Source organism: Cynocephalus volans, chromosome 6 (genome assembly GCF_027409185.1).
Source record: "Cynocephalus volans isolate mCynVol1 chromosome 6, mCynVol1.pri, whole genome shotgun sequence".
In the NCBI taxonomy this organism is placed as follows: Eukaryota; Metazoa; Chordata; class Mammalia; order Dermoptera; family Cynocephalidae; genus Cynocephalus; species Cynocephalus volans.
In genome coordinates, this window is record NC_084465.1 from 144,331,090 (window position 1) to 144,344,251 (window position 13,162).

General features: G+C 36.3%; 1 protein-coding gene across 1 annotated transcript in view; it reads right to left on the reverse strand.

Moving 5' to 3' along the window:
* Nucleotides 1-1,422: 1,422 nt before the first annotated feature.
* LOC134381068 (ankyrin repeat domain-containing protein 26-like) overlaps nt 1,423-13,162 on the reverse strand; it is a 52,816-nt gene continuing 41,076 nt past the window's right edge. The window contains 5 exon segments of the mRNA XM_063101145.1: nt 1,423-1,478; nt 2,188-2,233; nt 8,749-8,983; nt 10,337-10,554; nt 11,431-11,712. Of these exon segments, the coding sequence (XP_062957215.1) occupies nt 1,423-1,478; nt 2,188-2,233; nt 8,749-8,983; nt 10,337-10,554; nt 11,431-11,712 (837 nt within the window).

The window sequence follows — 13,162 nt, forward strand, 5'->3', positions numbered from 1 at the left end:
TCCCGTGGACCCACGCAAGAGAGAGAAGCCAGAACAGCTGAAAAGGGGGAGCCATTCAGAGGTCGGTGAATCATCACAAGGGACCGGTGCACAGCCAGTCCCATGGGAAATGTTTGGAGCACGGGCGGTAGAGGAAACAGGCCCACTGGGAGAACACTGGGACACAGCAAGGACAGCCAATCTGCCCCCAATCAGCACAGGACCACTCAGAGGAAACTGGTCAGGAATGCAGAATTGCATGAGGTGTAGTCTGATAAAAAACTCAGGTCCAGATCAGAGTTTCTACACAACCCAGGTGTACCAGGTCTCCGGAGAGCCAAAAGTACCTATAAGGTAAACCATTAAACCCTGGGCTGCACAAAAAGCCTTCCCTAGAGAAACAGCAGCAAAGCAGCAATTTAGCTCAGCCACACAGCTCAAGTACTGGTTCCCACAGGAAGTTTCCCCATTTTAGAAGTAAGCAAAGGACGAAAAATTAGTTGTGGTCCAGGCACACCTCCAGCCTCAGGGCCCACCAGGGGACATGAGGCATGGATCTGGAGACTGGACCCTCCACCCACGACCACTCAACACCACCAGCACCTCAGGGCCCACCCAGGAACCCGAGGCTCGAAGCCAGGGACTGGACCCCTGCCCACAACCATGCACACCACCAGCATCTTGGGGCTCCACCCAGGAGCCTGGGGTATGAATTGGGGACCAGACCCCCCCCACAACCAGGCACTGTGCCAGCACCTTGGGGCCTGCCTGGGGACCAGAACCTCCTCCCACAACCAGGCACACCATGCCAGCACCTTGGGGCCTGCCTGGGGACCCAAAGCATGGAGCCGGGGACCAGACCCCCTCCCACAACCAGGTACACAGTGCCAGTGCCTCAAGGCCCACCCGGGTACCTGAGGTATGGAGTCAGAGACCAGACACTCCCCACAACCAGGCACACTGCCAGCGCAAAGAAGCATGCCAAAACATCACCTCCATGTGGGTGGCCTTCCACAGCCACCACAATAACCACAGCTGCCATGAAAGCAGCTAGACTCTACAACCACCATGCAGATGGTCCGCCAGCCACTGGAGTGCACTAACACAAGGAGAGTCACCAGCAGAGATAAAGAAAAGAAGAGGATGTCTCCACAAAACCCATTTCATAGTGACACAAGAAGCATCTGCTCTATGATAAAATTGGGGGACCTGATCACACCTCTCAGCATTGGACAGATCATCTAGGCAACAAATCAACAGAGTAACCATTATTCTTTCAGAAGGAGAGAAGAAATCTAGGGTAATTGGGTGTGGGGTGGGAGGGGAGATGGGGAGAGATTGGACAAGGGGCATAAAGAATAAGTACAATTTGTAACAGTATATATGCTAGTAATATTGATTTGATCAACATATCTCAATGTTGAACTCCCAAAATACATATAATCAATTTTGATTCAATATCATAGGCTTTCTGGTAGAGGCGATGTGTAAGTTGATACCTGAAGGACAAGGGAAAAGCATGCCAGAGAGAGGGAAGAAGCACACGCAGAGAGCTAGAGGTGAGGAAGAGCATGTGTGGGATTTTAAGTCAACTAGTTTGGCCAGATGCTAAAGCAAAGGGGCAGAGTAGGGTGAGGGGCAAGAGATGAGGCTGAAGGATTTGTCCAGAACCACTGATCTGAGTAGTTTTAGTCCGTGCTGAGGAATTTGGAACTTTCCCTGAGGGCCAAAGTAAACCAATGACAAAGTAAATGAGTGGACATTTAAAATGTCACCAGTCAAGTGACAGCTTCTAAACTGTAATTGCTTCGCTAAGTATTACTAGATGAGTCTGTTTTTTGCGGGCAGCCTCATATCACTACCATAGCCCTGAGAAGTGGCTGATGCCTTTGTTTTCTGAGCAGAGTTTCAGTGAGCAGGCCGGCAAGTCCATAGCGATGGCAGAAGTGAAGAAAGTGTAATCAGAAAAAAAGCTACACACAGACTTTTTGAGATTTTTTAAAACTATGCAACCTGATGAATAAATGAGGATTAAGTATATTCTTCATTATGAGTATTTGTTTTTACATTTTTTTTTAGATGTGTGCAAGCAAAATTACTTCCTGTCATATCTATCAACACTGGAAGGGGATGCCATTTGTTGTTTACCATTTGTTTCAGAATCCATGTAACTAATCTACATTTAATTCATAAATTTTAGCAACATACCTTGCTCTAGCTCTCTAGTTAAAGTTTCATTGAACTTCTTCTGCACCTGAAATGAATCAAATATTTTCTATAACGCTGAAGTTAAATAAGAGACATCATCATGGGAATGATCTATAACATACAAAATGTCATCTTTAAATAATACTTTTAGAAACTAGACTCAACTTGAGGATTGCTTAAATGGAAAGAAAATCACATATCACATAAATATAATTGCTACTTAAGTTTAGATAATAGAGAATGTATATGTAATGTTTTTTAGATTAGTCTGATGAAAAGTATGATTAATACTGGTCTATGAATGCACATTTTTTCAGAAGAGTGATGTTTTTTCTCATTAGTACCAATTCAAGTCATATTTTACACTGAATGCATTACTTTGCATTTCTTAGCAAAGGCCTGCTCATTAAAAAAAAGTTAATCAGTTTTTTCACTTCCATGTATTTTTCCTTAAAATGAACTTTCCATTCTCCACTTGTAGAAAATTAAAAATTTAAAGTATGCTATTACACACAATCTTAAATACGTAAATGAAGAAAATGGTACTGGCATAATAATGTCATGTGAAAATTCTGCTGGCCAAAGATTAAGTAACAATAGTAAGCTGTCTGTACTATGATTAAACATTATTCATGTGAACACAAAGACATCAGAAAATTTGCTCGAAAAAAGGATAAATATAGATTAGAGACAGTTTTCAAACTTAGTGTCTTTGATTCATAACTTTCTGGAAAAAAAACAAGGAAACAATATATACTTCTTTCATTGTAACTTTGATTTCCTTTCAGAAATTAGGACCAATTTCTCTGAAACATCTGGCTAATTATAGTTATCTACTTCATTGTAAAATGTGTGGGAATATTTCAAACTATATTGCAAGTGTCCCCGTCTAGAGTGTTCTTAATGTGAATGTTTCGTATAAAAGCTGTTCTCTTCTTAAGTGGTCAAGGCACAGTCTACCATATAGTATACTGAACATTATAAATACCTCTTGGTGACCATAATGTGATATCCAATGTCCTTTACAAATTTTAGGTGCAAAGACAAATTTTTTTTTGTAACAGTTTTCCCAATATTTTGAGAAACTGTTTTCCATAACATTTCTTTGACAACAGCATTACAGACAGGCCTTATAAAATGAATAACAGGACAAAAACATTTCTAGACACGTCCTGTAAAAGTAGTAAATCAATACCAGATGAAGGGAGAAGACTTTATTCAAAGAATCTTTTATTATCATTAAAAAACACTATGTAAAATGTAGATCAGTTTTTACAAGACTAGAATTAAGGTACTGCCAATATAATGTTATTATCTTTCCCCCCAAAGATGTTCTCCTAAATACTTACTTCCTATGTGTAACAGATTTTATTACTTTTTGTACCCCATTTACAAATGCTTTTCATAATACATCAATTTTACTTAGATAAAAATGAAATTCCCTTCTCAAAAGACTGCTTAAATTTGTAGTGAAGAAATCTTAATTATTGAGATAGAGAATACTTTTCGTGTAACACATTTAAGAAGAGCTAGTCATTTTTTTCTCCTAACTCTTAAAGAGTACATGGTAAAAGGAGCTGCCTCTACTCCAACCCTGGAGTGGCTGCCTCCTACACAAACTCTCTTCCAGCCTTTCACTGGCCCTTGAATAATTTCCAATACAAATAGGAGCTGAGGGCAACCACCTTTGGAATGAGATAGCAGGCGAGATATGCACATCTGCAGCTTCGTTTATACTTGTGCATTTTTCAAAGAAGGTGAGAAAATTCTGCACAGGACAGCAATGTACCCTGAACTTTAGCTAATTAGAAGGATTCTGTGGTGTAGTTTTCAAACTACTACCAGAGAAATCCAAGGGTCCCCAGAGAACACTGCAGGATTGAGAGATAAAGTCACAGCTTCAGAGCCCTCCCTCCTTTAGAAAGATAGCTCTATTTCTGTCTGTTTTATACAATACAGTTTCATGCAAAGTTCCCTTTTTAACAAAAGTAAAGTACTATTCTTGGATAGAGCTGTGGAAAAGGTATGAAAGTCACTGGCTCAGTGAAAGTCTCTAATTTTACATAAGAGGCAACACAAGCTCAGAGACAGTATAGTTTATCTGAGGTCACAAAGCCATTTGCTACAGGCCAGGAATGCGCTTTCAGTCTTCTTGCTGAGCCTGGAGTTCTATGCCAGCTACTTCCTTTATATTCAGGAAAAATACATAGGCTTTTAAATAAAACTCAGACAAAATGCATATGTAAGACTTTGTCACATAGCTCAAGAATATTTAGGCTGAGACATAAAAGAAAGTAGCTCTCTTGCTAAATTATAAGTACTGAAGTTATGAATAAAAATAAAGCAACAGAAATTAATATCATAACTTCTGTTAGTGGCAGTCAATATACTTAATCTATAAAGCACAAATTTTTTAAACCACAGAACAGAGAACTTTGAAGGAATAAATCTTTTGTGGAACTAAGCAAGTTGAAATTGAGAAAATTCTTCCTTAATAGAACTATTCATTTCTCCAAATAAAACTTGGTTTATCAAAAGCAATCAACAAATGAATTACCCATGTTGTGTGTTATTCGTGGCAGAATTAAAAGCACAAAATGATTTCTCTTTACCATCTAGCATACTTCTGTCCAACTTCTCATCATTAGTTGGTACATACAAATCCAGGCAGAAATGGTAAGAGAACCTTCATCTCCCTGGCTTCAAGTTTCCACGTGAGGATTTACACTCTCTACCTTCCTCATGACAGGAGGAGGGATTTACCTAACGGGTTGATTCGGGTGACGCACACCAAGTGTGCTTGCTGGGCTCCTTACCTCTACTTTGAAAAGACCTGTCTGCCACAGTAACATGAATTGGGGGCTGCTGTCATCTTGGCAGTAAGCAGCCTGCTGCTGAAGTGGCTGTAAGCATTTGTTTGCACCACTTCACAGCTGTGTGGGCAAGTGCCTGATCTGGGCTCAAGTACTTGGAAGCCCACTGTGCTTGCATATCTAAGCTACGTCCTCCCATTAGGTGTGATGTGTTAGGAATAAAGCTGGTATGTTGATGTCCACCTGTCTCATTCCTGTCTTCTGAACTCAGAAGGGAAAAAAGGAGAGTTATTTGCTGCCTATTCACCACACCCCAACAAGAAAGACGGCTGTACAGCCCTTGTAGAAATGCTCCTGCTTCCTTGACTTTGTAACCTCACCGTACAATCTTCAAAATAGCCCCCACTTTACAGAAGGGATGAGTTGACAAGAAGATTTTAGAAAGGGAAATATAGTGAAATAGCAAAACACAACAGATACAAATATATGTCCACTCATTCAACAATAATTTATTGACAGGCTACTGTTAAATTTTCTTTGAGAATACGGGTTGGAAAATAATGTTGTATCCTCTTTTTGAGACCAATTTGATAAGTACATACACTATACACACACTCTTTGATAGTTAATATATTTTCAGTAACTACTGATGTTTTAAAATTAAAATTTGATATTTTCTATTTTAAGGAGCCCTCAAATACTACAAAAATAAATATGCACCAAATATAAGAAAATAAAATCTTTGCCCATTGAAACCATTGCAATTGAATATCAACTTGTAAATAGCTTGATGTATGAAGGAAATTACACATCAGTTTGTAAATATTAAACACATGTATTTTGTCACAGAGAAAAGACCTGGGGAACAGTTTCTTGATCAAGGAGCTAAAGAATTCAGTACAGAGCTGTATGCACATTTAAACACCTGGTGGAGAAAGTGAATGAAAGAAAAAGAATTGAAAGAAGTTGAGAGATTACTTGAATGTTTCAAAGGATAAAATGAACACTGGGCATTTGGCTAAGTACATAAAATGAAGTAGAGACAGCAGGCCCCCTCCACCTGCAAGAACATCTATCTTAGAGTGTATTTATTAGCCATATGCGTTTTTAAGGGGTGTGTGACTTGTCTGCTCGTGTCCTTCACCAAATTTCTGTTAAGAATTTTCTAATTAATTTTTAAGAGTTCTTTATGCTTTGAGGATGTTAATCTTTTTGTGTTAAATCTGTTCCTTATCAATTGACTTTATATTTGATTTCTGATGATTTCCTTCATTTGTATGTTGAGAAAATAATTTTGTACCTAAACATGAAATAAAAAAAAATTTACTAAGTGACTACTGTGTGTCACGCATTGTGTTAGGCACACAAGTACTAAACATCTCTTGAACATAAAAGTGTTTTTAAACCAGGTAAGTTTTATCTTTTATAAAACTGGAATACATCTTTTAAGATTTTAGTTGCTAGAGAAGAATTGTATGTGCAAGAAATGTTAACTAGTGATGTATCAGTTCAGGCTAATTTGAATTTTTACATTTTATAATAATGTTATTGATTAAGCAACCAATAAAACTATAAAATTACTACAGATACATAGGATAAACCATCCCAAAATTAAACTGGAATGTGAAAACTTAAAGAAAAAATTAGCCGAACGTAACTGTACTATCCACTGTACTATCTATCACAACTACAGTTGTGTTAAGTGGCAAGGCTAAATGTCACGTCATGGGGAGAGATGCAATAAATGCTAAATGTTTTGATCATGGAGAAAACTTGCTTCCACAACCAATACAACTGAAATCACAGACTAGAGCAGTAATTTATTGTAATCATTTTCCTTAACATTAGGAGGGGAAAAATGCTGGTTAAAATAGAACTTCCCAGTAGGAAGCGTTCAACATGTTAAAACTGTGCAAATAAAAGCAGCTGAAAACAAACTCAGAATTCATGGTACTTTTAGCATTTTACTTTCTAGGATCATAGCTAAAAATCTCTATTCAGTTTGTTGTTTTCAAATGCCCCATCCAAAAGCCCACCCTTTTCTAACATTTTAGACAGCGTGTTATCATCTCTCATAGTGATACTGGATGTTTTCCAGGTGGAAATAATTAAATTTGTAGCAACTCTAGAAGGCGCCTGTTTTCAGTAACTCTAAGAATTTGGAAAACAACTGCATAAGAACTCTTTCAAGGATTTCTGCCGTGATTTGTGAACACGTCTTTATAGCTAGATAGAAGAGTGCTTTTTAATCTCCCTTATTAAGCTAACAGATTTGGCAAACCAGTGCCACACAGGGAACCATGTATACCTTGGAACTACTACATTAAGTTTAAAATAAACTACTTTTCAACTTCTCTAGAAATACTGAAAAATAAACACGACTTCCCCCCCAAAAAAGATAATTAAGAGAAAATATTTTGAAAATATTTCTTCAGAAAGCTTCCCTTGTGTTGTGTCTGCATTTACACTCTCTTTCACCATCAGCATGTAAAACGATACATTATCTGATTTTCCTGGCAAGAACTAATGACAACACCTTATACATGAATCACATTTAACAATTTACGAAACTAATTGACATGCATTTTCTTTTTGTACTCCGTAGTCCAATTTCATGATCCTGAAACACATAGACCCTGATCCTCTCAATATCTTCAGAAAAATAAAATGAAAATAAGCTAACAAGATGATGGAAAAATATCAGCTAGCTAGGATCTTGTCATTTATGTATTAAAACAGTCATTCAGTTTGTTCCCTTTTAAGCTATTTCACCAGAATGCTGTCTAAGAAACAAACCTCAGCTTTCTTCTACTATATTTGTGTCCAGGACATAAAGCCAAGTAAAAAAACAAGGTTGAGCCCTCATTTAACATGGGCCTGTTCTACTTTTGTAAGCATAAAGATCATGAAAACATGATCAAAACTATAAGCCAATATGCACTGATTAAAATGAATATTTTACTAACAATGAAAACTAGTTGCTATTTAAAGACTCGCTATCACTGCCATCTTAGCCATCAATCATTCACATGATGGCAAGATAAACATCAGAGGACTGCATTTTATGAATTTAAATATATGCTGGATGAAACTATTTCAGACATGTACATGTGCACGAAAATAGACACATTTTATAACAATTGAAATAAAAATGCTGTACATAATATAGCAATTAAGGATGTACTCTTATGAAAGCCAATGACAAAAACTTTAACTTAAAAACAGAAATGAACCTTTTTTAGTGTTACACGTTTATTTAATTCATAAAAAGAATTTCTACTGGATTCCTTGAGGTAATACATACCCAAATGTGGTTAAGTGTTTGGGTGCCATTCATTCACTAACAGTTAGGGGTGGAAACTTGGGGTGGTGCAGGAAAACTCTAAATGTGTTATGAACCACAGCCAAACTAACATCAATTAGAAAAAGTAAGCCAAAGCATCTCAAAGTATACCTTTAGCTATTAGGCAATAATATTCAATTTCTAACATCTGATTAAATGCAGATTTTTTAAGAAATATAAAATGTGTCAGATTAGCTACATTTATTGAATAAAGTTAACAAATGGGTATCTCTTAAAAATGATCTCCAGATTTAAAAGACGGTAAAATTTCTGTCTTTATGTGCACAGATAATTATCATCTTCACTTAATATACCTAAGTCAATTAAACAACTCAGTATTTCATCACCAAATTAAAAACAAGAGATATCAGAAATCTGAAAGCCTATGGAAAAAAGATAACTAACCTTGGCCAAAAAGTCATCAATGCTCTCATGTGAAGACTGGGGTGCTGAGGTAGGAATCACTAAGTTTTGTCTTGCAAAATGATTTCTATCCAGTCCTAAATGACGATTAGGAATTCCAATACCAGGTGGCTCCAGGACAGGTCTTGTAGTAACAGTGAGAGTGCTGACTAAAGATCTGTACCGCTCTTTCTCCCTGATAAGTTGGGTATTGACCTCTGCCAGCCTATCGTCAGCCCTGTGAAGATTGGAATAGACAAATGCTTACAATCTCATTTTTCCCTAAATGATTCCTAAATGATTTGTACTCTTTAAAAAGTTGCCATAATTGTAAATGGAACTTAACGATGTTTTAATACTGAAAACATATCAGAGCATAACTACTGTATGCAATGAATTTTCCTAAAGAAGTATGCATATTTCGAGGATTTCTAACAAATAATTCATACACAGTAAGGAAGGGAGAGAAACGGCTATCAATGATGCATGGTTTACCAGGTAACAAATTGCTCTACTTGGCAGATTCTTGAGGATGCCATTAGAAATACTTGTTTTTAAAGGGTAACTACTTAAGATGATGGATATGTTAATTTGCTTAACTTTAATAACAATTTCACTATGAATAAATATATCAAAACATCATGCTTACGTACACCTTAAATATATACAAGGAAAAAATAAAAATACAAAAGTTAGAAATACTTGGTTTCATAGTAAACCAGATTAGAGATTTAAAAAAAAAGAAAATCCCACCAAGATTTTTTCAATCATTTGCTTTCACTACCCTTGTACATTTCACCCAATACCTGGGGAAAATGAAGCATCTGGCACTGAGGAAGAATTCAGAGCAACAAGCTCTAGGGGAGGACGAGATAGCCCAGTTGGCCACCACAGTGCACTGACACAGCTGCAAAAGCAATTTGCTCCTAACATTGTTAGCACGGCACAGAGGTGGGGCCTGCCTTTTCTGTCTTCCACACAACCCATCAGGCTGACCAACGTACTAATTTTAGCCACTTTGTGAATTCTATTTCCCTTCATCTCTGTTCACCTTTCCCTATTTCACCAGCATGCCTTTACATAGACTGGAAAAATCTATAAAGAATAGTTTGTCCTAAAGCGCCCTCTAGTGATAGTACTAAAGATCACAATCTAGGAAAGTTAATTTCCCAAGTGCCAGAATGTACTGAGAGTAAGTAGTATTTGATCCTTTGGGTTTATGTTGTAATTCCCCCCCCCCCCAAAAGTTAACACTTATTAATATCTCTATTTAGGGGAGTGATGAGAAGCAATTATGTAACAAATTATCTATCTAAATTGTAAAGCTTCAAAAATAATTAGCTGAAAGGCTAGCATTTGAGAAAACATTAAGAGAAAAAGATAAAGCTATATAAAACTAAAAAAAGGAGGTAAGACAGAAAATGTCCTGAACTAACATATTAAAAGTAAGTAAATTTATTAACATCATTTTCCAAAATTATATTGTCTTTTACTTCCTACTAATTTCATGAACATGTCTCAGTAAAAATCATGGTGTAGAGGCAAATTAATGAGCTTAATTTTTTGACTTTGATTTTATGTTTTGACTTACTGCCTTAGTTGATCTGACAGTGATTTTCTGACTTCTAATTCTACTAGATAGAGTTGCTTATATTTTTCCAATTCTATTTCATGAGAATAATCTGGAGAATTTTTCATTTGGACGAGTTCAGATTCCAGTTCTTTAATTCTGAGTTCCATCTCACTTATTATGGAAGCATTAATATTCTCTCTTGACTTAGTTAAGTTTTCTTGAAATGCTGCTTGTTCCTTAAGTGAATTAATAGGATATATTTTTAAAATAACAATAACCTGAATAAATATTGCATATTTATTTCCTTTAGTTTTGAATCAGTGATTCAGAGAGCAATTTTAAATATGTGAAAAAGCTAAAGCTTAAAATAATCATCAATTTCAACTGAATTAAATCCAAATTATTAAAAAAGTTGAATAGTACTTATGTCAGGACTCATGTAACCTGTGTGGTATATATATACACCTACTCTGCCATAAAAAAGAATAAAATACTGCCATTTGCAGCAACATGGATGAACTTAGAGAAAATTACATTACATGAAATAAACCAGGCACAGAAAGAGATATCCTCATTTAAATGTGGGAGCTAAAAAAAAAAAAAAAATGATACACCAATCACAATAATATGTGGAACTTCCCAAGAGAAGAGAACAGAACTGAGGCTGCCAGGAGTCGGAAAAGGGGAGAGGGAGAGGAGAAAGGGAGGAGTTGTGAGGGCCATGAAAATTGATTACATTGTATAATGATAAATATACTAATAAAAATAAAAATAAGTAACCTGATAATTCAAAGAATATTAGAATCAATTTATGATTTTAAAAATTGAACAATGTGACTTAAGAATAATTCAAGAGTAAGGTATAATATCTAAATCACAATTTTTTCTTTTTCTCTAAAAGTCAGTTTTATGCCAACAGGTCTTAATAATCAAAATCAATTTAATAATAATAATGATGGAAACTGAAAATAGGGAAAAACAGAAGCCACCCTCATAGAAATCTATAAAACAAACAGCCATAAGGGAAGTAGAGCAAACATATATAATGTATGTATTCAAAATATAATCTGCAGTGAAATAAACTAAAGCACATTACAGATAAATAAATTAACCTGTAAAAATAGACGGACTTCCTTAAATTTTTTTACTACATCCTGTCTTGCTCTTTCTTCAGTCTCCCATGTATACTGCTCTACTTGATCACGTTCTACCATGTTCCTTTCCATATGGCTTTTGAGGTTCGCTACTACTTCTTCCAACTGCATTTTCGTCTTCTCTAGTTTTTCACATTCCTTTTGTACTGTTTTCATTTTTTGTTGAAGAACTCGATTCTTTGCCTCCAGGTGTAGACATTTTGAAGATGCAGCTTCCAGTTGTGCGGTAAGATCATCAATCTTCAGGAATGAAATATTATGGTTTGGTAATAAAGGAAGTAGGCTGAGAATAGTCTAACTCAAAACCAATAACACATTTTGAAATAAATTCAGCTGCAATGAAGTGTTATCTATACTGTAAGTAGATTCTTAGAACATGGGCCTTGAATTACTCAGAAAATCAAGAACAAAGTTAAAACCACCAGAAGCCACACAAATTGCATTACTTACTCTCATCATGTTTGCCACTCATTTGTACTGGATCGTGCACTTTTATTTTTCAATGATTATTTTATGTATTTTCTCCTTAAAATGGTTCTAAGTCACCTCTTAGTAGAAAGTCTTTAATCCCTTCTCCCCATTTTTACTACCCATAATTACTAAAGAAGTTTTAGGGACATTATATTGAGTTATTTCGGTCTGAGTCAAAAAATCGTTTTGAGAATGAGACTTTGAAAATGTGACTCTAATTTATAAAACTTCTAAGTGTAAATTCTAATACCATAAGCCTTTTTCTGAACTGCAAATGTTTTCTGCTAATTTGAATGGTATTCAAAGGATTACATAATAATACTAAGGGTTAAGTAGCAAGTACATCTCTCAGTGTTACATTTGGGGAAATGATTCATACCTTTTGAACAAAAATGCCTTAATTCAATTAGTACCAGATTCTAAGCCTTTGCTACTTGCCACAAAGGAAGGGAGCATGCTAAACAATGAGCACAACAACTTGCTAGAATTTCAGTGGTACTGAGTTGGCAAGAACTATGTTTCTTTAAATGTAATGATTAAGAAAAGGTCAGTGGAGTGGTGGTTTTAAAACATGTCTATGAAATCTTTGACATTTCTCCCAGGAAATTCCCTTTCCTGCATATGTGATTAGTATGACCTTAGTAACTGGTTTCTAGTGAATGGAATATGATGTAAATACTGTGGAACTTCTATGGCAAAGTTAGAAAATGTGATTCAGTGTCCACGTGACTTTCTCTCTCTAGGGAAGCTCACCTTCAGGCCTCAAGTTGAATCCTTGTGTAGGTGTTCCAGCTAACTGCCACATTTAAAGTCCCAGCCAAAAGCCAGATTCGACTGTGAATAAACAAGCGTTTGGAAGATGCTAGCTCCTGGCTTCAAGTCACCCTGCTGGTGCCAAGTGAACAAGAATTGAGCTCACCCAACTCAGCCTAGCCTAAACTACAGGTTTCTAAACAATATAAATGCAGACGCTGAATGTGGAGGTAGTTTATTATCCAGCAATAAATAACTGGCACAGATACTCATACTAAATTTGGCATGCTGCCGTTAAGAAAAGAAAAAACAGCGCATATGAAACACGTAGGATGTCTTTGAACCAGGAATCGGTGGAAGCTGAAAGGACCTAGAGAAGAGTATGAATGAAAATCAAAAGGACTGTTTGTGGGAGCCTTTGGCCCTTGAAGAGGTTGACAGGAAGAGCTTCCAGGCCAGTGAAGAA